The sequence below is a fragment of the Podarcis muralis genome, chromosome 1 (genome assembly GCF_964188315.1).
Source record: "Podarcis muralis chromosome 1, rPodMur119.hap1.1, whole genome shotgun sequence".
NCBI lineage: Eukaryota > Metazoa > Chordata > Lepidosauria > Squamata > Lacertidae > Podarcis > Podarcis muralis.
The window spans coordinates 69013712-69039402 of record NC_135655.1 but is presented as its reverse complement, the minus strand read 5'-3'; the positions used below and the strand labels follow the sequence as shown (position 1 = coordinate 69039402).

Genomic DNA, 25691 nt, shown 5'->3' with positions numbered 1-25691 from the left:
GTTACATATGCTATTAACAATGTCCTGTATAGACTTTCATCACTGATTTGCATAGACACCAGCAAGAATGAGATTATTTATGAGGAATTTATGAAACAATTGTTGGCTCTTTGCAACCTAGAGTGTATTGTGAAGAATACACAAGTATAACAAAATGAATTTTGTGAAGCATTCCCACACAAACAGCGACCAGGTAATGATAAATGAGGGGACCAGAATTCAACACAGTGGCTGCACAGGTGTGAACCAATGATGTCACCAGCCTGCATGGAATCTTAATTGCCTTTGTGCAGGTACAAAATTGCAGCATTCTTGTCACCATTCAGCAGTAGCAGCTGGTAAATACACAACTTATCTCTTGGTCCGTCTAGCTCAGTACTGCCTACACTAACTGGTGGTATCTCTCCAAGGTTTCAGACCACTGTAGCAGAGAGCATTACTCTAGTCCAGGGGTAGGCAACCTAAGGCCCGGGGGCCGGATGCGGCCCAATCGCCTTCTCAATCCGGCCAGGGGATGGTCCAGGAATCAGCGTGTTTTTCATGAGTAGAATGTGTCCTTTTATTTTAAAAGCATCTCTTGGGTTATTTGTGGGGCCTGCCTGGTGTTTTTACATGAGTAGAATGTGTGCTTTTATTTAAAATGCATCTCTGGGTTATTTGTGGGGCATAGGAATTTGTTCATTTATTTTTGTTTCAAAATATAGTCCAGCCCCCCACATGGTCTGAGGGACGGGGGACCGGCCCACGGCTGCAAAAGGTTGTTGACCCGTGCTCTAGTCCTTTAAAATAGCCTGGTGGCATTTTCCATCTTCTTCCACTGCATTAGTGCCCTCATGCCCATACATACATTTTGCGATGATTTATCTTTTCCTCCCTGTTTCATTTAGCTCTCTGCACTTTTGCTTTCCAGTACAGTACTAGAGTGCACATCACTGACGTAAAGTGAAAAGAGAAGCATGTGCATTTCCCCCTGACCAAGACATCTATGTATTACACTGGGAGAGCATACTTCTTTCCTCTTGGTGAATCTAATTCAAACACCCTTGGAAAAGCATTAATGGGACACAAAGCACATCGACAGGGCCATTTATTGTGAGCTCAATGAAGCTCATGCACACACATTTTCCACAACATCCTCATGACGTTGTCCTCACCCAAATGCTATTCCATATTTTTTCCTCTTTTAATCTGGATTGACTATCTTGCCCTGTTTTCTTTAACATCAGAATTTTTGTAGAACCAGCAAATCCAAATTAAATAGAAAAATAAAATGGGACAATGTTTTGATGAGAATGACATGTGAACACTGCACAAAACTTGCATTTGTAAGCAGTACCAAGTCTACAACTGCCTTGTGGAAGTGCTTTCAATAAGAGTTGTCCTCACCCCCAATTATTGGTTAATAACCACACCTCTACATAGAACGAACCAGTTCATGCAAGCAAAAATGTGTGGTGCTGAAGCTATTCAATTCCTTTTCACTTCTTCAACTTCAGAGGATAGCTATAAAGAAGTTATAAATTAGATATTTATAACAAAAGGGGGGACCCTATGAAAATCACATAGACAAATTTTGTGCTCTAGAGCACCACCTGGTGAGGCATCTTTACAACGGAGTTACAACGATATAACTGACTGAGTGTAGCTGAGTCCCCAAGTTTCACACCTTAGGCCAGTGATTCCCAAAAGTTTTTCTCCCACAGACCACTTGGAAATTGCTGGGGGTCTTGGCATGCCATTTAATATATATTTTCTGCCTGCTGTAGCAATTGAATGGGCTGTGCTAGGCGCTGTATAATTTTCACTTGTATTTTTATTGCTTGCTTTGTTTTTTATATTGTATTTTACTGTATTAGAATTGTAACTGTTTTTCACAGACACACTGTGAACCACCTGTAGACCTCAATTTGGGAATCCCTAGTTTTGGGTAACACATAACACGTAGCATAGTATTACAGGTTTATTACTTTATAAAATGATGTGAAAGCACTCAGTAAAAGTGTAACCTGAAGTCAATTCCATTTATTTATTTTTTTATGAGAAGGGGGACAGGATGACTGTTGGAAGTATCCCCAACTAGCTTTAATGAATGGTTGTACAGTGAGCAGCAGTATGCTCATAGCATTATATTTAATTTTCAGCCTTATATTTAATTTTCATCAGGGAAGTTCTTGTGTGGCTTACCTGAGTTTATCTGCTATGAAGATCACTCGACGTTCCAACAGGAGGGAGGCAAAGATTCGGATGATTTGTCGTATACTCAGACACTTGAAAAGACACTCAAAGTCCACATGTTCCAGGCGAGAGTCCATTGGCCTTCGGAGTTCTATCACCTGAATGCATTCCACAAACACAAGTCATGTTCTAACTGGCTTGATCAAAATATGGACATTATGCCAATCTTGCATCCTGACTTTGGTTAATTATTACGTGGAATGTGAAAGTAACAAAACATTTCTTGGATTATCTGCCCGGTTTGGTAGCCTTGAGAATTCATGTCACCTTTTATGGTATTTTCCCCAGGAAACGTTACTTTCCACAATATGCAGAGAAGGAGAAAGTGCATATTTTGCCTAATGTGTGCTTGACACGAAGCTGATGTTGGTATTGGTTTACTATTATTTATTATAATTTGTTTTATTACTTATTAGATCCCTGTACTGTCCTTCATCCAAAGATCACAGGATGGTTTACAATATAAAAGCACAAAAAGCCAAGTACACAGAGTGAAACTGACACCATTCCATCATTCATACACTACAACGTAAAATGAATTAGCTCACATACAGTATGTTATGAATGCAGGAATTATCTCTTGCTTGGCTAGCTTCATGACAAAAGTGCAATGACACTCATTTGTAGGCTGAACTATGTAGCCTTTTAATGACCAAATATAGACAAAATTGTGACATACTTATATACGGTACTAAACTGTTGCAACATGCTGGTTATAATTTTCAATCCTTGCCTGTGGTGACTTGTAGCTTCCTGACTTAACCACTAGGGATTAGTCAACAAGAGAAAACACCTTGAGACTACTCTGACGGCTAGCTTGCTGACCTTGTGATAAAGCCTGCTGATGTCATAATTTTCATAGATATAACCAAGATGCCCTATAACATTGAATCTGTTAAACAAATATAAATTAGATTCCTGAAGCAGCTACGCACATACACACACCAAAGTAAATTGCTTAATGAAGCAGCTTCCCAAAAGAAATTTATTTTAAAAAATAAATCCACAATACATGTAACTTCCAGAGCTGTGATAGCTCTCTGTGTTCTACTTTCTTTCTCTCTATTTTACTGTTTCAGAGAGAGAAAGAATATGTGTGTTAGGGTTTTACTTGAAAGTTTAAGGTTTCTTTTTACCTCATTTCCAGCTCCAGGCAGGAAAGTCTTGACTTTGATTGTCTTTCCAGGTGCAGGAAAAGGAGACTCCATCAGACTTCTCATAAATGGATAAACCAGGGCAGCAGATATTCCTCTTCTCCTTTCAACTTCATCCAGTATCTGATCCATCACAGTCAAATGCAGAATAAAAGAGAAGCTGTGTCTTAATGACAACTTACACATGTATGCTATATTGACTCTACTCAACCAAAGTGCTAGTAAATCAGAAATTTTGTGTTTTGTCCATTTATTTAAAAAACAAAACAAAAAAACAAGCAATATCCAACTTTCTTTTTCCAGAAATGTCATTTCTATGACTGAAGCCTTCCAGTTGAGTATGGACTCGATCTAAACGTACTTCTTTGAGAAGGACTGTCACTAACATTCCATCTAAACAAGCAATCTCTCAATGACACCAACGCTTGAAAGATAACCTAGAACTACAGGACCTTGGCTGCATTGCAGCACCACACAGATACAGTGGTGCCCCGCAAGACGAACGCCTCGCAAGACGGAAAACCCGCTAGACGAAAGGGTTTTCCGTTTTGGAGGCGCTTCGCAAAACGAATTTCCCTATGGGCTTCCTTCGCAAGACGAAAGCCCATAGGGAAATCTCCGGAACAGCGGGGAAGCGCAGCGCGTCTTCCCCACTGTCCTCGGACCTCCTCCGAAGGCTGGTGGTGGGGCGGAGAGACCTCCTCCCACCGCCAGGCTTCGGAAGGCTGCTCCGAAGCTGGGCGGTGGGGCGGAGAGACCTTCTCCCCGCGCCAGCCTTCGGAAGGCTGCTCCGAAGCCAGGCGGTGGGGCAGAGAGAAGCGCTGCGCCCCTTCCCCTCTGTTCCCCTACCTGTCCTGAAGGCTTGCGGTGGGGAGAAAAGCCCTTCTCCGCACCACCAGCCTGGCAAGCGGTCTCCATAGGAACACATTAATTGATTTTCAATGCATTCCTATGGGAAACCGTGCTTCGCAAGACGGAAAACTCACAAGAAGAAAAAACTTGCGGAACGAATTAATTTCGTCTTGCGAGGCACCACTGTAATGGTCAAACAGAGGGACTGTAGCTAATCAGCACAGCTGGACCAAGTAATGTGGGGAGACAATAGGGGTCATAAGCTGTAGCCAATGTTTGTTCCTTGGCTTACCACTTGTTCATTGTCTGGCAGAATTAAACCATGTGCCCAGGTTCAGGTGCAACACTGAGAAGAACCATGGCAAAAAAAAAACCCCAGTGTGAAGATGCAGGGCCAGAGGAGGAGAAAAGCAGTCACAAATTTCTCTCCAGTACTTTGCACATTCACATTAAGCCATAGTCTCTCAGGAGCAGACAGTAACAGCACAAGAGAGTTCAAATTCCCTTTGAGTAACCATCATCAAAGTTTGAAAGCTTTTTATATCTGAGAACCCTTATAGAAAGGAGACTGATGCTTGTGATAATATAAATGAAGAAGCAATTTGCTGGGCTTCTATCAAAAAGTTCCGGCTTTACCTTCTGGCATTTAAATAGCTCATTTACAATTTCCATTAATAGCTGAACTGCAAATGTGAAGCTTTTTTTTGCAAAACTTATCCATTTTTGAGGCAATTTGATGTTGCTGTATAATGCTGCCTGATACAGTCAGACCACTTCTGTCTACTGTCCTACTGGCAGCTGCTCTGCAGCAGAAGTCTGTTTTAGCCTTGCTTCCTGAGATTATTTTATTGGAGATACCAGGGCATGAATGCAATGCCTTCTACATGCCTTTGACACTGTTATTTAGCAAACTCTCATTAACACATTTTAAACTTTCTTTGATGATAGAAAACAGCATAGCCTAACAGAATTCACCCATGCAATGATCTTGATATGAAGTTATATTTTATCTACAGGTGCATATGCATCCTGAACTTCCAAGTTTCAGCAACTTTTGGTGAAACAGGCCTTGGGGATGGGAAGCAGAAAGTAGGTATAATATGAACTGGGAGATTATCAAGTCTGGCATCAGTATTTTGGGTGTGCAGGCGGATTAATGCAGACTGAATACAGGGGCATGTGGGCAATGAGGATTAGATATCCACTGGATGCATACCCAACCACAATTTAAAAAAAAAACGAAACGGTTCTGGAGGTATTCCCTGTATTTGGCAATAAACAGATACTGGGTTAGTGTTATACTGGCTCATCATTTCAGATAAGTGTGCCAAGAATTACAGCTTGGCCAAAAGTGGCTTTAGAATACAATGGACTGAGAGGGAGAGTGCCAATACTGACAGACACAGATGTTTTTCAAATTGAGATGCACTTCAGGCACAGAAGTAATAAAGCATTCTTTAATAAAGTCAATAACAGAGATGAACTGTCCAGCACAGTAATTCTAAAATACTGTTATCGCCAATCAAACAAAAAATTCCTCTTCTTGACTCATTAAGTGTGAAAGTTTTCTGTGAGCAGCTAATCCAACAGCAGTGCTTAAAAAAACCTCCAGCTTACCTTGGAAAATAAGTCAAAGCAACCCAGGCGGCTGATCACACAATATACTTCAGGTAGGCGTGGACCTTTTCCACTTGGCTGACAACAATAGTAAAAGAAAGAAAGCAGGTTTAATTGCATTTTAAGCCACTGATATGATTGTGCCATTGGCCACTATTCTAAACATGAATCTTTCCTTTCATCACCAAAGTGGTCAAACTGTTGGGAAATCACCTTATTCTTTTCCCAAAGGCTGGAACCTCAAGATACATTTATCCATTCTGGCAACTGCTGTGCAATGGACATACTTCCCCATCATCATACCAAATCAAAGTTTTGTTTTATTTTAAAGAAACCTCCAGCACATTTAGAATTTTTGCCATTGATGTCCTTTTCCTATCGTATATGAACTGAAGCCACCAAGATCACTTATGAGAAAAGTTGGGAGTGAGGACCATTGAGAATGCGACCACCAGGGCCAGCCCAATACATTTTGCTGCCTGAGATGAAGGACAAGATGGTGCTGTATTCCATGTACTGAAGCCAAGCTGACTGGCAGTTGAATCCTGTCAACAGAATAGCGTCTTCCACAGCACCCAAGGCCTCAGGCTAGATTATGGGGCCAAGGTAAGGCTATGTGGCAACAAAGATGAATGATTGGCTGGGGCAGGGGTCAGTATACAGACAATCAAGTAATGTTGCTGCTGCTCCCATTCCAGTACCCAGTGCCTTTTTTCAGGGAGTATTCAAGGGTACGCAGTAGCGGCACATCTTTTTGTTGTTGTTAAAAAGTGTGGCACTTCACACTTTGCCCACCCCCAATCCCTCTCACTACCAAGGAAATTTAATAAGTGAATAGAAAGAGAACCTACCCAGTTGATGCTGACAAAAAAAAACCCCACATGCACACTATATAAAAGAACATAAGTTTCATCACACCTCTCCCCCCCTTTCTTACCCAACCCTATGCTGTATACAATACTAATGTCCCATATCAAATGTAACTGATTTCTAGAAAGGACTTCACAATCTGAAAAAAGAGACAATGCACGTAACTGTTGTAAACCAATAAAACTTTTAATTTAAAAAAAAAAAATTTAAGTGTGGCACTTACTGTAACAACTTCATGGTTGGAAAAAGTGCTGCCAGTACCTAGGGCCTGAGGTGGTTACACCTCACTCTGCCTGATAGTAGGACTGGCCTTGGCCATCACAAATCTTCCCACATGAGTTTGCTTACTACATCCATCGGGTGCCTTGCAAATAGAAAGCAATCAGGAAACCAGCAATGACCTAGGTGGTTTGACAGTGTCCTCCATAATCATGTAGACATTCCCTCATTATGAGTGTTAAAAGGCAGTTAATTAGCAGTTGTGCTGATGGTGTGAGCACATGCTCCATATTAAGGGCAAAACAGCAGTGCCAATTCTGTGTACCTAAGGTACGCTAGCTCCTTCCATTTCCAATCAAACCAAAGGAGATGGCAACATTTAAAAATCCTGGTTGTTAACCCTATTTTTATGAGGCTTTCAAAATATTTTCTGCAGTTAACGCTTTGCTGTTGAGCTGTTTGCGCACAAGTCACAGGAAACTGCAGATTAATGTTCTAATCAGAGAATGACTGGGCTGGTCAGCAGGTGCGTGTGCTTCTGCAGTTAAAATCGTGAAGATGCAGTGCAGTTAAGTGAACACAGATGAGTCTATTTCTGGATCAAGACCTGCTGCTCAGCAGACGTCACATTTCTGAAAAGGCAGAATCCTTCTTTGTCCATATTAGGTATAAAAACGCCTTCTAAAAGCATCAAGTGATTATATCTAGCATGTGGGATTTGGGTTAAAATCATTGTGTCAAATCTGCAGGAATGCTGTAGCCATGCCAGGCGTCCTGGACAGCTACCAGCTAAAAGCTGTCTTGCTGGCTGCCAGTAAAAACACTGCATTCCTGGGTCATATATAATAGCAGGAACAATAACGGCTCACAGTTTAGTCAAAAGCTCCGGCCTTGTGAAATATTACTCCTGGGGTTTTTTTTTGCTGCTTTTTTAATAACCCTTAAAGGCTACAGTGTCACCAAGTTTTAAAAAAAACATTGAGCATCTTCACTTTCCAAACCTCTCTTGCTTCATGTCCTTTATTTCAGATTTCCCTTTTCTTTTTACCAGCAGCAGTGACTCCCTTTGTGCTAACAGATCGCAGCAATAAAAATGGAGCCCCTCAGAGGTGGAAAGTTTTTAAGTGGCTGGAACTCTTCTTTCTATCAACTCTTTCACTGGTGTGCGCATGCACCAAACTGGATAACCTTTCAATTTCCTTCAAACCTCTAATTATGAAAAAAGCCCCAGTGTTAGTACAAAGCTTTTTACATTTGTGGCAGTATTCACATTTGAAATAAAAATCATTGAATTTTGAAATTGTTTTCTAATATACTGTAGCGTGCAATTTTAAGTAATAGCTCGAATTTTAAAGATTCCTGTTTATTTTCCATTAGACCGTGTGTGTGTGTGTGTTTTGATTAGTGGAAGATGGAATCAAGCAATACCAGGAGGGTCACAGGTTCCCCAACTTCAGTCTATATGAATGGGTAAATCAGAGGTGGATTTAGGGGAGCACCACTGGCTTGGTTGCCCTCGGCACTGAGCCTCGGGGACACTGCAGCTACGATGTAGAATGGAAGATGCGAAGCAAGGAGAGTTCTGGTTTTTTGGTGTTACACAGGGCATCGCTGAAATTTGAGGCCCCAAGGTCCACCATTGACTAAATGCACCAGGAGCAGGTTGTCTCAGTGCTACTGGCTGTTATGCAAAATTGTACAGATCAGAAATTACCTATCATCAAAGCCAGTTTCGTCTCCCTGTGAACCTCAACCTCACTGCAGATTTGTGAGTCTGAAGGCAGTCTTAAAAAACAAATCTCCCCAAGTATTCAAGAAGACTAAAGGTTGTCAGCCTAGCATACACATCTATAATACAGAGCTCTGAAAAGAGAACAAAAGGCTTATTTGGGCCTCAAAACACTTAGGAATAGCTCTTAGGTGATGTTTGCCACTGTTTTCAATTTTCGTCCATCAGTGAATTACTTCCCACTCCTTTTGAATATCAACATAGGAGTTCTGATAAAAGAGTTTCAGATTTAGCCATATATAAGGGCATTTGAATGTAATTTCTAATAATCCCAAAGGGTGACATCTAGAATTCAAACTTCAGTTTATGGAAGACATTAATGCCAGTGATCAAAATGCACTTATAATGCTTATTTAAGTGAAAGAAACTGTGGATGTAGCAATGTAATGTGAACACACTGTACATATTAATAGTCGTGGAAGCCTGACAACTGTACTTGTCCAACTTTATTGTTTTGAAAATGAAACAATCACAATATTTAAGCCAAAACTGGACTGGAAGCAGCATCTGACAGTGCCAGGAGATCCTGTCCCACACTATCAACATTACTTTAGATTACAGCTTTTTAAAAGGTTTTTCTGAACAGTAAAGTCAGTGTTCTGTAAGTCAGGGTTGTGTTGCATGTGCTATGCAGATGATTTACAAGGTCTGGAGTTTTGCACACCCAACCCTTTTCCATCCTCAAAGCAATCAAACAGGAGTACCAGCTATCCTGCCAGGATATTCTTTGGTATCTTCCTCTCCACCATCCAACCCAGGCCATCAGCAGCACCCGCTGCTGAAAAGTTAAGCTTTCTAAAAAAGAAAAGAAAAATCTAACAGCAGGTAGTCCCTTCAGAAGTGGGAGTATCTGCTTCTCCAAAACAAGGTTCCATCTTAATGTGCTGCTCCCTTACAAATTACAGTGGTACCTTGGCTCTCAAACTTAATCCATTCCGGAAGTCTGTTTGAAAACCAAAGCGTTCCAAAACCAAGGCACACTTTCCCATAGAAAGTAATGCAAAATGGATTATTCCATTCCAGACTTTTAAAAACAACCCCTAAAACAGCAATTTAACATTAATTTTACTATCTAACGAGACTACTGATCCATAAAATGAAAGCAATAAACAGTGTACTGCAATCACACAATCAATCAATCAATCAATCAATCAGTAGCTGAACTGGGTTCCACACAGTCACAAAAACAAAACAAAAAAAGCCGCAAAAACAAAAATGCAAAATAAATAGCAAAAACAGACAGACCTCAGTGTAACACTCAAAACGGAAGTGTGGCAATCAAATCGGAAGCATAACACTCAAATCGGAAGTGTGGCACTCAAATCCGAAGTGTGGCACTCAAAACGGAAGTGTGGCACTCAAATCAATACATAAAAACTCAAAACAGAGTACATTCGGCTTCCGAAAAAAGTTCGCAAACCAGAACACTTACTTCCGGGTTTGCAGTGTTTGGGTTCCAAGTTTTTTGTGTACCAAGGCGTTTGAGAACCAAGGTACCACTGTACTTGTTTGAACCAAAGCCAAAGTCAGTGTTGCAGTGTCAGCACAGAGTAAGCGGTCAAAAGTAATGTTGACCTTTGGTTGTCATATATCATATTTTTCCTATTTCTGGTCACATGCCTCCTTTTATTCCTAATATTCTGTTATTGTTGATTATTTACTATCATCATTGTCTCACAGACAGGGGAATTGCCATATTGGCTCCCTGATTCATGTCCCTGCAATTAAAAAACTCCCCAAGTAAAACAACTTGCCACATCAATTAAAGTATTTCAAAAATACATGCTATTTCTGTCATGAGCATCAATCTCATGGAGAAAACATAAAGTGGGCAGAGGCTTTCATTATATGAATGGTTGCATTTGATCATCCTCAATTCAGCAAGGTGTAATCCACATTCAGGAACAGATTCTCATGCATGGATTGCCTCACTATACTGTACATGCCAGAAACTGCTATAGATAATATTACTACAGCTAGCAATGGCCTCAGGAGACATGATAGCAGAAATACTAGGTGCCTAATCATGGATCTGCCCCAATCATGGGGAGTGAGTGCAAAAGGAGACTACAGATGAGGGGTACTATATCTTCCCTTGCTTCTATATTACCCCCCTACATTTTATTCCCACGTGTGTTTTACTCCCTAGTGAAACTCTAATAGTAGAAGCATCCTTAACTGCTAGAAAGGTGGTTGGGAGATGGGATGCAGAAAGGTAAGTGACAACCAGGGACAGGGGTGTTCAGCACTCCTTTCCTGTATGCATCTTCTTGCTATTAAAACTAGAGCCTGCATAACCCATTTCTGTGTGTCTGGGGGCAGACCTGTGTTTAAGCACATAGATCCTCTACCACCATATCTAAATTGGCCATGGGTGGAAATCAAAGAATGACCTTGACCCAGTTTCCCAATAATGTAATGTCTACAAAAGGGAAGATGGGCAGAGCATGAGAAAATGCAGCTTACTGGCCTCTGTTTGGCACTACAACACAATCTCATTAAAAACATATGAGTGGGATAGGAAGCAATAAAACGTAGGTAGAAAAAGCAGTTCCCCAATGTTAGCTTTGGGCTTATCCACACTTGGCTTTCCTCCACTCCTTCCAGGGACAGCCTGTGCTTTAAATCTCTGTTTCTATGTGCCCTTTTCTCTCTCTCTCCAGAGCTTTCCCCATAAAAATCTGCTCTTTAAAGTTCAATCGGAACAAACAGCAATCCACAGAAACCCTTAACTGACATTGAATTGACATTTGCTGCAACTGAGCATTAAAGAGCAGTTTTTTTCAGGGAAAGCTCTGGGGCAAAACAAAAACAAACAAAAAAACACTTGGACAGGGAGCTTTTAAGTGCGGACCTGTGCCTGGAAAGAGTGAGGCAATAGGCCCTTTAGCAGTTCTAGTGGCCTGTACATTAGTTTGCTGATGTGCAAGGCATCTGTAGTCCAGTATGCACTCTGCAGCTAATACTAACTAGTAGTGCTAGTCCAAATGTACTCATGGGATCACCATGGGGAAAGAATCAACTGTCATGAGTGCCAGTAGCTCTGTATCCTCTTCATAACCGGTAACATTTCTATCAGATACATCCTGTTTTACTTCTAGTAAGCTCTTCTCTGGAAATGCCCAATTTGGAAGTAGGTAGGTATGAATTTTCCAAGTAGAATAAACAATTGAGAGTGGGCTTAGTTTAAAAAAATGGAATTCCCTGCCACAAACACTGAAACATGTAAAATACAGTAACTCCTAGATTCCCTGGAATAAGAACATGGATTTGATTTGATTTTCTATAGAAAAAGCTCTATTTCCCTTAAGACCACAAGAGATTAATTTTCTTCTTGCATTTGTCTGCAGCCCCAAAAGTGACACATTCAGCTCTCATAATATGTCACATTCTTAGCATAGTGTACATTGAAAAAAGTTGATGTACTTACTAGTAATCTTCTGCAGTAACCAAACCTTCTGCTGCCATCTTCTCCCGTCAGCATAAAAGAGAATGTTTCACTGTAACAAAGATTACCACAGATGTTATTGTGCTGCCAAAAAGCAGGTGTTAAGATTCCTTTCGATTAATATTTTGACATGTTTTGAGATATCTTCCAGACAGATAAATCTTGTGGTTTTATCTCATAGTCTTGGTGAGGCTTTGAGACTAACCAAAGGATTTGTACTCATTCTATCCATGTGTAAATGATTACATAACACAAGAAGCAATGGAGAACCAGATATTCTATTGTGAAATTGGTTGGTTTCTTTTGCCTCACAGTTGTAAGACAGAGTACTCCACTTATAGTGGTCAGCTAGCATATGGTTTACACAGTAGCTTATGCTGTAGGAGGAAAGAAACACACCGATCCAATTAAGTCTGAATGGAATATATTCAAATTAACCAATGAATTCCAATTCAGCTATTTCAAGCTGGAGCCTCCCTTTCCATTTATTTCATTCATATCCCACTTTTCCTCCAAGGACTTCATGTCAGCATACATAGTTCCCTCCATCCCATTTTATCCTCACAAGCTTGTTCGGTAGGTTAGGCTGAGAGCTATTTCTTTAAGTATGGAGACTTTGAGGTGAGCAGAAAAATCTTCCCAAAGACTGACATCTCTTGTTCTGTTCTTAGCTGTCTGACTGCTATCAGAACTACACAAAACTGAACAAGAGATGGTTGCAAAGCTCCCTCAAGCCAGGCTCAGAGAATGTCTTTGGGAGCTTGCAAAAGCTCACCTCAAAGGAGAGGCAAGCTTTAAAAGGCCCAAACTCTCCTCCAGCTCAAATTAAAATCTGATCTGAAGAAGGAGAAGGAACCCTGGCTTTCCTCTCCACCATCCCTCCCCCAAAACACATATTCTGAAACTGCTTCCTCCTCTCTGCCATTCCCCACTTTCTGTTACTTGTATGGCCAGTGGTAATAGCACCAGGGAGAAGGGAGCAGAGAGATCTATCCCTCTAGCCACCCACCCCCGCCTGCCGCCACTCATTGCCCAGACATCAGCAGTGGTAGTGGGAGCAGCCACAGCAGGGTACAGGGTAGCTAGAGGCCAATCACTTCCCCTTTTCTGTCATGGCAGCCCTTCTTTTCCAAGGCCTACCATGCCCTTCCTCCTAGGAAGTTGTTATGCAGCACTCCAAGGCCATAAGTTATAGCCATCTGCTCACAAAATTATCCATTTGATGTGTTGGAGAGGGGCAATTTGCATCTCCATTAGAGTGCAAGGCTGTGCCCACCCCAATGCTATGTCTGCTTGATCGTTTTTCTCTTTTTTGGTGCCATTGCCAAACTCATTGGGTATTAGGGTGGAGAGATGGAGAGAAAGAGAGCACGAGAGAGAGATTGAGCAGCCAGATCACACTCCCTGAGCTGTGGGTTAGCCACCGCTGCTCTACTTGGTAACAGAAAACCTAAACAGGGCTTTAGTGCTACTCAGAAGTGAGCTCTCCCTTCTCTAACCCCAGAGAGCCCAGAAAGGCCAGTAATCAAACTGCTATGAGCAATTTCACTGATTATCTTCCTCAATACTGTGCAAAGGGCATTAGCAGGAGCAGCAAAAAGAGGCAAGGACTAGGTGTGGTGCACCAGCAGAACATAACTAGAGTTCCAAAGGAGAAAAAAATGTCATCTACATTCAACAACAAGCAAAGGGCACAGATTTATGTGTGTTTTGTCAATCCATGAATCCAGTCTTCTAACTATCAGCAGGATAGTTTACCTGTTGTATTCTGACACTGGGTTCCAGTCCTTGGCATCTGGGAAGCAGAACTGTGGGATGGCCTTGAGACGTTCTTCTGCTTCGCGAACTTGCTTTGTGGGTCTTTCTAGCTGTGGTTGAATAAGTCAACATCAGCAGAGTCCAGAACAGACTCAAATCAGGCTTTTTAAATCAACACAGGGAATAGCTATCCTTCTACAAACATCTATTAAGGATGCAATCCGAAACCCTCCTTACCTGGGAGAGCAAGCCCCATTGAACCCAATAGGGCTTACTTTTAAGTAGGCATGGTTAAGGATTGAGCTGTGACTCAACCAATTAACTAAATGAGAAAATTATATTTTATCCCCCAAAGCCATATATATATTACTTGGTACAGAAACATATGCAGAAAGGCAAAAATGTGCCTTTTGAATTTAAACTACTGCCTTTTTGCTTCAAGAGAAGACAAATGACAAAATAGATAAGCTGTGCATTATTATTATTGATATCAGAGCCTCATTGATATCTTTCTCCTCCACACAATCACAGAAACCCACTCAGGATCCTGCTTTTGTTGCTGCTGTTCCATTATTGTCTTTGCCTGATCCCATTAGCCTTATGAGATCTTGACTCTAGGCAAAGAAAACTACAAACACTGAGAAGACTGACTTTATGGATTGTATTCAACTAAGAGTAAACCCCGTGATATTAATAAGCCTAAGTTTATCGAGGCTATTCATTTCAATAGGCCAATTTTGAGAAAAAGTCAGTGGGTTGTATCCAATGAAAGGACAAGTGAAAGTGATGCCTATTGCAAAGGAGTTCCACGCTGCTGACTCCCTACCATGGGGCTCTACACACTCCCAAAATCCTATCCTGAGGGCAGAACGATTTCTACAGAATAGAAAGGAACTGTGGCAATTCCTTCTTCCCTAGATCAAGCTGTAACACCATCACCGTGAACACATCTGTACTATCTATAGTGTGTTACATTCTCCCATAACATTGAGCCAGGGATTGCAATTCGTTATTTCAGCTTGTGCTAAGAGAGGAGTGAAGCGATCTCCCATGTTCACAGAAAAACCATTTACTATAGTTTGCCACATTGTGTGAATGCAGCCACCCTATTTACTTACTTACTTACTTACCTACCTACCTACCTACTTCCTTAAAATCATTTCTAGGCTGCCCTTTGTTTGAAAATATGACCTCACAGCAGTTTAGAAAAAAACAAAATATCACAGCAGTGGTACCATTTCAATAAAAAGTCTCGTCAAAACATCCACAACATAAACAAGGGCAATAAAAACTGGCATCATTTTAAATTTTGTTTGTAAACCACCTAGAAAACATTTATTGATGGACGACTATATAAATTTAATGTGAAATATAAAATAATAATGTCCACCCATCTATACTAACATTTCTTAAAATTGGACATGCGTCTATTTTTAAGTTATGCATGTACCTAACAGTGTCCCATATATGCTACAATAGCAGTCAACAGCTACAATAACAATAATGACGGCAATCCAATAAAGTTGTTTTACCTTTGGAAACTGATATGTGACTTCAGGGAGGTAAGTATTTTTAGAGGGCTTCTTCTTAAGAGAAACTACCACAAAATACTCAAACAGTTCACGTTCCTGCCATTCAATCAGCTCCAGTTCCAAAGTCCGGTAACTAGGAGCTCTCTTCAGCATTGACTGGATGTGGACAAGACGCTGGGTGTGAGCTAATATTAGAAAAGAAGCAAGAAGTATTACTTGGCAGCTTCTGAGATGCTAAGCCCAAGTACGTTCCCTTTTAATTCTGCATGTCTTTATTTCCTACATAAATGAAAGTCTTTTCAAATACAGAAGCGATAAAAGTTCTTGAAAAGAAACTTGTGGAATACAACTTACTCAAGCTTTACGAAGTCAGCTGACTGCACAGCATCAAATGCAACAGGCTGTAAACCGTAAGGATCCCTATACTTTATTAACAAACAAGTATACATAACATAGCTTCTCACATCACTTTAGAATCAGGTCTGTGTTGCCAAATATGTTTCAACCTTGATGTGATAAAGTCCTCTGGGTGAGATTCAACTAAGGATTCCTGGCAGCGGAAGCCCTACACAAGGACTTCTGCTTGCACAACAAAACTTTCCCTTCTCTCTTCTCCCCCCATGTAGATATGGGGGGGGGGCTGATTTGAATGAGGGTGTGTATTAGGGAGACATTTAACCCTTTGCCCCCTGCAATGTGGTCCCAATCTAGATCAGGGACTAGACTGATGATAGCATTGCTTTTTAAAAAGCAGAAATAAAGGAAGCTCCTCTTGGAGTGAATGCCCCCAGGTAATATCAGAGCATTACCTTTTGGTAAAAATACAACAACAAATATATAATACTAAATTTAAGGCCCCACAGAAGGAGCAGCAACAAGCTGCAGTTTCACCCATCCGTTTCTGCTGCACCTCAGAATACCACAGTAATCTGTATCAACCTAAAGCCAGGGAATTCACTGGAATAAAAGCAGATTCTGGCACTAGCTGGGAAATAAGTCCTTAAAAACAGATTTACTGGCCAGACAAAGACTGAGATGCACCAGACTGCTAGAAAGCAAAAGCAGCAAAGACGACTAAGGAGAAGAGAAACTGTGCCCAGCAATTTCACAATCATTTCATCATCATTATTATTACTGTCTTTAAAGGATTTTTAAGTGATAGTCATATCCTGCATATTTCTTCTTATTTTTTTAAAAAACCATTCCTTTATATGAAGCTTTGCATTTAGTGCACCTTAATTAATTTGCTCCATGTTAAAAAAAAACTGTAAAAAGAAGATAAGCTGCAGAAAATGCTGGTTCTGAGCAGGTGCTCCAAGCTGGGAAGAACTGTATTGGGTAGCTTTCACCTTAAATGCCTACTGCCGCCAATCTATAATAGGATGATGACAGTACTGGCATATTATATAGGCTTGCTATAGATAATGATTACTGATATAACATATCTACAAAGTGCTTTAAGCATTTAGGAAAAGTAGTGTTACAATTGTCCATCACAATGACCACCACTTATTATATTCTTATTGGCTAAATGCAGGGATTGGGAAACCCGTGGCCCTACAGATGCTGTTGGGCTCGAACTCCCATCATCCTCGGCTAGCATGGCCAATGGTCAGGAATGACAGGAGTTAGAGTTCAAGACTATCATGGAAGGCTGGAGGCTACCAATCCTTGATACAAGGCCTTGCATGAGAATAATTACTTTAGTCAAATGAAAACATCCCAAGGACAATGAAACAGCTTCTTCCTTACTGCACCCCCACTGTACCTCTCCAAAGGCCAATTCTTAGGCTCAGCAGACCCTCAGAGACCAGCAGCATCGTTTATGATGATGCTCAGCCAGCAGCAAAAGGAGGACTAGGGCAACAGCAAAGTCCGGAGAGCTCCAAGTTGGCAGTAACAGCCAGGATGCACCTAAAGAATGCTGCTGCCATTCCCTGACCTTGCTGCCACCCTGTCCCATCCAAGTGAACACAGTGCTGCCAGCACCTAGCGGCATGGGTAGGCAAACTAAGGCCCGGGGGCCGGATCCGGCCCAATTGCCTTCTAAATCCAGCCCGCGGATGGTCCAGAAATCAGCGTGTTTTTACATGAATAGAATGTGTCCTTTTATTTAAAATGCATCTCTGGGTTATTTGTGAGGCATAGGAATTCGTTCACCCCCCCCAAAAAAATATATAGTCCACCCCCCCCCCCCCCCAAGGTCTGAGGGACAGTGGACCGGCCCCCTGCTGAAAAAGTTTGCTGACCCCTGATCGCATGCCACTGCTGCTCCATTGCCACCCTCACGTGCCTCTGCTGTCAGAGATGAAATGGGATGTGGTAAGGGGGAGCTGTAGTTCTATCACCTTGTCTCCCATTTAATTTCATTGGATTGTACAGCAGCTAGTAGATAAGGAATGCTGAGCCTCTCACCTTTAAACCTGTCATCTGAATCACTCTCACTCTCACTATTTTCATCTGAAAGAGAGAGAAGGATTCTATTATCAGAAGGAAACTTCAGGTTTGCCCTTAAAGTTAGCAAAATAATAATAAAAATAATGTGTGTCCTTATGTCCTGCAATGAAAATACATGGTCAAGCGATGTTTCATGATTATGGAAATCTTTAAGAAAAAAGTAATTTCCAGGTTGCTTGAGGAAGCATTTTGAAAACTAGTTTGACACTTTCCCATTCAAATTCTTTTTACTGAAAAGAGATTGTAACACCTCAGAGAAGTCAAGGGGGACACTTTAAAAGCTTAAGTAATCTGTATGAATAACATGAATTAATTCTGTAACGAATGCCCACTTGGGTAACTGGGCATACTGGTAGCTAGGCTGGCGACGCATTCACAGCATGTGGCTGCTCTTAAGCAGGCCAACAGCTATGTGTCAAGGGCAGAGAGCAGCTATAACTGAGCCAGCAGCAAGCAGTAGCAAGGCTAAGTTCAGATCTAGATATAAGGGAAGGGCCATAGGCCAGCGGAAAGGCATCTGCGTTATATGCAGAAGGTCCCAGGTTCAGTCTCCCACATCTCCCTACGCTGCACCCTGCCTGAAACCCTGGATTGCTGCTGCCAGTCAATGTGAGTGGACCAATGGCTTCACTTAGTACAAGACAACTTCCTAAGCCCTCTATGTTTTCATGTCTTGGTGTTGGAGTGGTACATCTCATAGGGCAGGAACATCAGGAACTCTCATTACTTCTGCTACACTGGCACATACACACTGGCATACAAGATCACATGCACATACAAAGATGCACATGAGATGCACAGACCATAGCAAATGTTAAAAGAAAGAATATGCACACAGGATCCAGTTTTATTAATTGGTTTTACTTTCACATTGTTGCATATGCAACAAGTTGACAGAAATAAATCAATGGCCGATGTGGCTTCACCATGAGCACATTTGGGCACTTCAGTTCTGCAGAAATTAGCTGGCACCTTCCAGGAAACATTGAGAGCCGCTTCACACTTTATATAGCAATCAGGTTTGCTGCAGCTATGGCCACATTTCCCTAGTATCTCTTGCACTAAATGTGCAAAATGTGAAAGGCAGATGGGCATTCCTAAATGCTGACGGATGCACACCAGAGGCCCCTAATTGGCTGCAATTCCCTAGTTTGTGCTTAGGAACAAGCACCTGACCATGCAGCTTTATCTGTTTATTTATTATACAATATATCAGTGTAAAAGTGACTTCTGTAATAAAAGATGGGTGCTGATATACCTCTCAGTGATGCTGTTTCAATATTGGACATTGAAAGCTTCTTCAATCTTTTTTTCCCTCTCTTTGCACTATAGATAGAATTGATTCTTTGTACGAGCTGTAAAAGAAGAGGAGAACCATTAGCCTCCATCAAATCAGCACTTGAACTCTAATAAGGATGGAGAATAAAAAAGGTGTGTGGGTGAGGGCAGCATGCAATGCACAGGATGTGTTAGCACCTCCCCTCCTCTCAGCACACCCTCTGCCCTCTCCAAATCTGCTCCAAATGGTTTGGGAGAAACCCAGAACAGGGAGAAGAGAGGGAGGGGAAGTTCTGTTAAGAATGTACTAAACACAACTGCACAGGAAAGAGTTAAACATATAAGGAAAATGCTACATTTACCATTATAAATAAATATGCTATTGTTCATTCTAACTGCTCATACTACCAGATAATTATTCCGTCTCCTTCTTAGATTTGTAAGTTTTTTACCAAGTTGCAAGAGCTTAACTTTAATTGAGGCTTGTTTCAAATCTGCCATGACGCAGCTATCTGAATTGCACAGATATAAACAATAGGACCCAAGTTGGATCAGTGGCGATTTCCTTGGGAACCACCATGAAAAACAAAAACAAAAAACTTTAGGCACAAACCATGGATTATAAATAGCATCAGGTCAACTGCTACTCACATTATAATTTAAGCAAAACAGAGCAATGCACCACTTTGCAGTGATTAAGGGAAAGCGTGTAATCGCCCCTTTCCACACATGCACCTAAAAAGTCTTTTCCAGAAATGGAGTGGTGAAGGCAGACACCCACTGTGCCAGCAACATAACTCAGGTGTCTTTGTGGATATTTCATGCAGTTGTTTTCCCTTTATTGAGAGCTAGAAGGCCACATGGCCACGGCAGGTGTTACATGGATATACATGTGCTTTACACCACATGTGTAAGCAATGGCGGTTTTAGTGCTTTTACCTTTCAGTTTGAAGTTGGTTGCTGCAGCACAAAAAAAAAGCTCAGGGACTTTCCCACCCCCCACAACCCAGGTATTCCAACATGCATTGTTGTGTATATAGATAGATATAGATGATAGATAGATAGATAGATGATAGATAGATGATAGATAGATAGATGATAGATAGATAGATAGATGATAGATATAGATAGATGATAGATAGATGATAGATATAGATAGATAGATAGATAGATAGATAGATAGATAGATAGATAGATAGATAGATAGATAGATGATAGATAGATGATAGATAGATAGATAGATAGATGATAGATTAGATAGATAGATAGATAGATAGATAGATAGATAGATAGATAGATGATAGATAGATAGATAGATAGATGATAGATAGATAGATAGATGATTGATTGATTGATTGATAGATAGATGATAGATAGATGATGATAGATAGATAGATGATAGATAGATAGATAGATAGATAGATGATAGATGATAGATAGATAGATATAGATAGATGATAGATAGATGATAGATAGATGATAGATAGATAGATAGATAGATGATTGATTGATACATAGATGATAGATAGATAGATAGATATAGATAGATGATAGATAGATAGATGATAGATAGATAGATAGATAGATAGATAGATAGATGATAGATAGATAGATAGATAGATAGATAGATAGATAGATGATAGATAGATGATAGATGATAGATGATAGATAGATAGATAGATGATAGAGATGATAGATAGATAGATAGATGATAAATATAGATATAGATAGATAGATGATAGATAGATAGATATAGATATAGATATAGATATAGATATAGATATAGATATAGATATAGATATAGATATAGATATAGATATAGATATAGATATAGATAGATAGACAGGATCCAATCTCTCTCACAGTAAGAACATAAGAAGAGCCCTGCTAGATCAGGACTATGGGGAAACGAAAAACACGACCTGAGAGCAATAGCACTTTGTCCAGTTGTGAATCCCAGCAACTGGCATTCAAGGGCACACTGCCTCCAGGAACAATACTTAATTTTGTACTGAATTGGGGATATTACACCAAGGGTAAGAAAAAGCAACATCATGACCGATTCGTAGTAGTTACCTTTGGCACCCTCCGGGCTCTGCGTGTGGAAAGAAGTTCGCTGGTAGTACTCAAACTGTCTTCATTCAGGCTGGATGGAGAGGAGGGAATGCCAAGCTGGGCCAGCAGCAGCATGTCATCATGACTGTGTCTCTTGGGTAACCGTGGTACACGATGGCTTCTCCTTTCTGACCAGTTTCCAATTCTTAGTGACTGGCTGCTGGGCTTTGAAGGTAGCTAAGAAGTAAGCATAAGAAAGTAAGACCCTGTGGGATCAGACCAAAGGCTTATCTAATCCAGCATTGTGTTTCATACATTGGCCAACCAGGTGCCTATGAGAAGACCATAAGCAGGACATGACAGCAGTAGTACTCGCCTGCTCATAATCTCCAGGCACAGGTATTCAGGGGCACCCTGCCTCTGATCTTGGAAAGGGTGTGTAGCCATTTTGTCTAGTACCCATTGATAGCCTTATGTTCCTTTTTGAAGCCATCTGTAGGTGGCCATCATCACATCCTGTTGAAGTGATTTCCATAGTTTAACTATGTGCTTTATGAAGAAGTACTTACTTTTGTCAGTCTTGAATTGCCTACCATTTCGCTTAACTGGATGACTCTGGGCTCCAGGATTTTGACTGATGGAGAAATACTTCTGTCTGTCCACTCTCTCTACTCCATGCATAATTTTACACACTTCTATCATGCTCACCCTTACCCCCCCACCCTTTAAAAAAATTCAGTAGCCTCCAAATATTGTAAGCTTCATTTGTTGTGAGTTACTCTATCCCCCTGATCATTTTGGCTGCCTTTTTGCACACCTTTTCCAGCTCTACAATATCATTTTGGAAGAAAAACAAATTCCACCAATAGAAACACAGTTATTCCGGCAAAGTCCAGCCATGCCGGGCCTTCGCTGAATTTTTAATATAATTAGCAGAAAGACCTCAAATGAGCTTCAGTGAACAGTAAATAAGGAGAGATTGTTAGTGAGAGAAACAAAATTGCCCTTTTCATTGAAAAAGACTACATTCTGCCATTAGTATAATGAGCTGCCTTATACCAGCTCAGAACATTAGCCCTTCTAGTCCCATCACTCTCTTGGCTTGCAATCTTTAACTGGGGATGTCTTCCACAGAACTCTCAGTACTTGGCAATTGACTGCTCTAGGCTTCAGTTCTATGAACACCTGCATGGAAACAAATCCCACTGAACACAGTGGGGCTTACTTCACAGTAAATATGGTCAGGATTGCACAGCTAGAATAATATTTCATCTCTTCCTTTTTAGATATGACAATACAGAGTCTTTCTTCCCTCCCACTAAACATATATTAATAATTCTCTGTGAAGCGTACTCCCTTTTGTATGTCATAATCTCCCACCACTCATGACCCCAGGTTGTGTTATAAGAGGAAGAGGAAGAGGAAGAAAAACCTCCCTCTATCAACTTTTGTCACACCATGCATAATTTTATAAACCTGTATCGTGCCCCCACTTTACTCATATTTATCCTAAACTGGCTGTCAGGAAAACATTTCCTTAGAGTGGAGCTACCCTACACTCCTGGTCATTTGCCCTTTTCTATGCCCTATTTTTTTTAAGTCCAGTTACTAGAATCCTACACAGTGTGGTTGCACCATAAAAAAGGTAAAGGACCCCTGACAGTTAAGTCACGAACGACTCTGGGGTTGTGGTGCTCATCTCGCTTTACTGGCTGAGGGAGCCAATGTTTGTCCACAGACAGTTTTTCCAGGTCATGTGGCCAGCATGACTAAGCCGCTTCTGGCGAAACCAGAGCAGCACACGGAAACGCCATTTACCTTCCCACCGGAGTGGTACCTATTTATCTACTTGCCCTTTGATGTGCTTTCAAACTGCTAGGTTGGCATAGATACTTATATAAGCCACAATATTGACAGTTTTATTTGCAACCCCTTTCCTAATAGGATGAAATTCACCTTTCTCACAGCTGATAGAGACTCTAGTCCCCTCAGAAGTTGCTCTTCGTGCATTCCAAGAATGCATAAAGGGAAGAGCAGGTCATTCCATCCCCATCCCAAATGCCCTTATCCCTGCCACTTGTACCCCAAATCTTGGCTAACTGGGCAGAAGATCTGATGGGAAAGCTACACGCATTCAGTGAAACATTCATAGACTCTTGCATGACATCATTATGTTGGGGCAAAGCAAGCATATGTGGTCTCTGCATGTTCTCAGAATGCATGGCAGGTAACTTCTGAGGAGAGTTCTTTTCTCCCCACATTTCTCTGTTTAAAACCCAAGATAAAAAAAAGAACCTGAGCTTTATGGCCTCAGAGTTAAGGTCTGGAATAAACTTAACCACTGAAATGAGCCTAACCATTTTCACCTATCTCCAAGATGCAGATACACCACAGGGGAAGGTATCTGCTCGAATAACTGGAGTTAAGTATGCCCCATGTAACACTATGGAACTCAGGCCATGCTATGGGATTCTAATTTGTTGCTAGGAAAGCATTTTGGCTCTGTGCCTCAGCTATGTATATATACATCAATGCAGGTGTTTCTCTTTTTTACTTGTCTGGCTCAGACTTTGTCCCAGTGAGCCTCCCCCCCAAATGTTTACAGCAAATTTAATAAACAAAATCAGAAAATGGCACATGAATGCAAGGGGATATTCCACACAACTGTAATAGCAGTGATTATCATCAGGGGAGATACTGTGCTTTTGAGTGGTCAGGAACTGCAATATCATTCCATTAGAATGTTTCCTTGAGTAAAGATCTGGGGACTGCACTCAGACTGATGCAAAAATATGTTCCACATGTCCCTGTCATCTGAGGTTAGGAAGGTAGTTACTGTGGGAAGTCTACTTGCTTAACACAATCACTTTGGGGGAAGCTGGTAACAAGTTTCTTTTTAGGAAAGCATTTGCAATTTGCTAAAAGTTACTGATTTTATTCTGTCCAGTGGTGAAGTTTGTTTCTGTCTCTGATCATTTTTATTGTATTGTACATTATATATTGCATTCTAATAATCTGTAAGAACCAAGGGAGGAACTATGGGCTAGCAGGTAAATGGAAACGCCCATTTGTCATACAAAAGAGAATCTGTGTAAAAAGGTCTTATGTCTTCTGCTCTTTTGTGTGAGATACAAATACCGGTAATAAGTTTATGTAGTTGTTTAATAATAACCCACTCGATTCGTTTGCTTCAGCACAAACACAAGTTCTAGATTCCTAATACAGTATTGGAAAGAACTAGTTGATCATGTAATCCAATCAGCACTCAAACACTCTCACACAGAATATCTTTAACAACAGTAATCCAAATTCATGAGAGATAGTGTTCATTTTTATAAAACAAAATCGGACATTTAAAAATCTATTTTGAACAAAACAAATACACAAGCCAATTTATAATCAATAAGTGAATTCAGAACTAAAGCCCACTGATTCAAAATTAATTTGACATTCGACATACGTCAAGGTTTTTACTGTAAGCTATTATGTCACAAACATTACAAACCCTTACATAATTTTATCAAAGGCATTTGGAAATAATGTCCTCTGATTTCAGCTATTTTTTTTCTAGAAGTAAATTACACTAAACCCAATGAGGCATTTTCACATACATCCATACAGGACCAGCATGACTGTCATATAAGAGGCAACATTGGTTTGGGAGATGAGGAGCTAAAGCAGTTATCTGTCTAAGGGTTAATGTGCCTTGCCATTTTCCCATTCATTGTTTTAACACTATTTTTAGTAGATTAGATATAAAGCCTGGGTTGACAATTCATAATAATTTAGGTTAAAAAAACAACACCACCCAGAGCTTTGCCTATCTTCTATTGAAACTGACAGAACATTCAGTGACTCATTCTGGGAGTTACTAACTTTAGCAAAGGGTAACAAACTTTATAACTATATAAAGTATCAAATAGCATCACAGAATTTAAGTGCATGTTTACAGCAAATCTATATAAACTTAAAGCTTCCTTTTTTCTACAGCAAACATCTAAAAGGATTGTACTTCCTTTCTAATAACCTTTTTTGGTTTCATCAAGTTCATTTACAGTTAGTATCCCTTTTCCTACCTCTGCTCCTGTGGCTAGTTATTTTGCAAACAAACAAATAAAACACGTTCACATCTAAACACAAGGTCTGAGCATAGCCCAGCCCTCTTTCGGACATGCTGTATTACCTGTGGAGGTGTTGTGTACTTCCTGTCCTGCGGAGTCCACATCCTGTGCAAAGTATCTAGGGAACTTTCTGAGAACTGCTGGGATTTTCGGCCTGCATTACGGGCTTTTAGTTCCACATCCTCGTACGGATTTTCCTTGGGTGAATCTCCTTAACAATTTTTTTTAAGGAAAGAAAAACAGATAGGAATGTAAAATTAAAAAAAAAATCATGTGAACTAAGCAAAAGGCTCGTAGAAAACCTCC

General features: G+C 40.6%; 1 protein-coding gene and 1 long non-coding RNA gene across 7 annotated transcripts in view; one reads left to right on the top strand and one right to left on the bottom strand.

The window, feature by feature from the left end:
- The window catches only part of DENND2B (DENN domain containing 2B), a 151455-nt gene that overhangs the window by 18092 nt on the left and 107672 nt on the right, over positions 1-25691 (bottom strand). For 5 of the 6 annotated variants that reach the window (XM_077930615.1, XM_077930612.1, XM_077930628.1 and 2 more), the window contains 10 exons: positions 25448-25596; positions 21286-21501; positions 19190-19286; positions 17890-17934; positions 15475-15659; positions 13943-14052; positions 12167-12236; positions 5859-5936; positions 3372-3512; positions 2185-2333 (listed from right to left, as the gene is read on the bottom strand). In XM_077930615.1, coding sequence (XP_077786741.1) covers positions 2185-2333; positions 3372-3512; positions 5859-5936; positions 12167-12236; positions 13943-14052; positions 15475-15659; positions 17890-17934; positions 19190-19286; positions 21286-21501; positions 25448-25596 — 1240 coding nt within the window. The remainder of the gene's footprint in view (positions 1-2184; positions 2334-3371; positions 3513-5858; positions 5937-12166; positions 12237-13942; positions 14053-15474; positions 15660-17889; positions 17935-19189; positions 19287-21285; positions 21502-25447; positions 25597-25691) is intronic. The other variant, XM_077930618.1, reaches the window with a different exon arrangement.
- Positions 3438-5540, top strand: LOC144328060 (uncharacterized). The gene is made up of 2 exons (XR_013393304.1): positions 3438-3575; positions 3693-5540. It is a non-coding gene; the product is annotated as an uncharacterized LOC144328060 (long non-coding RNA).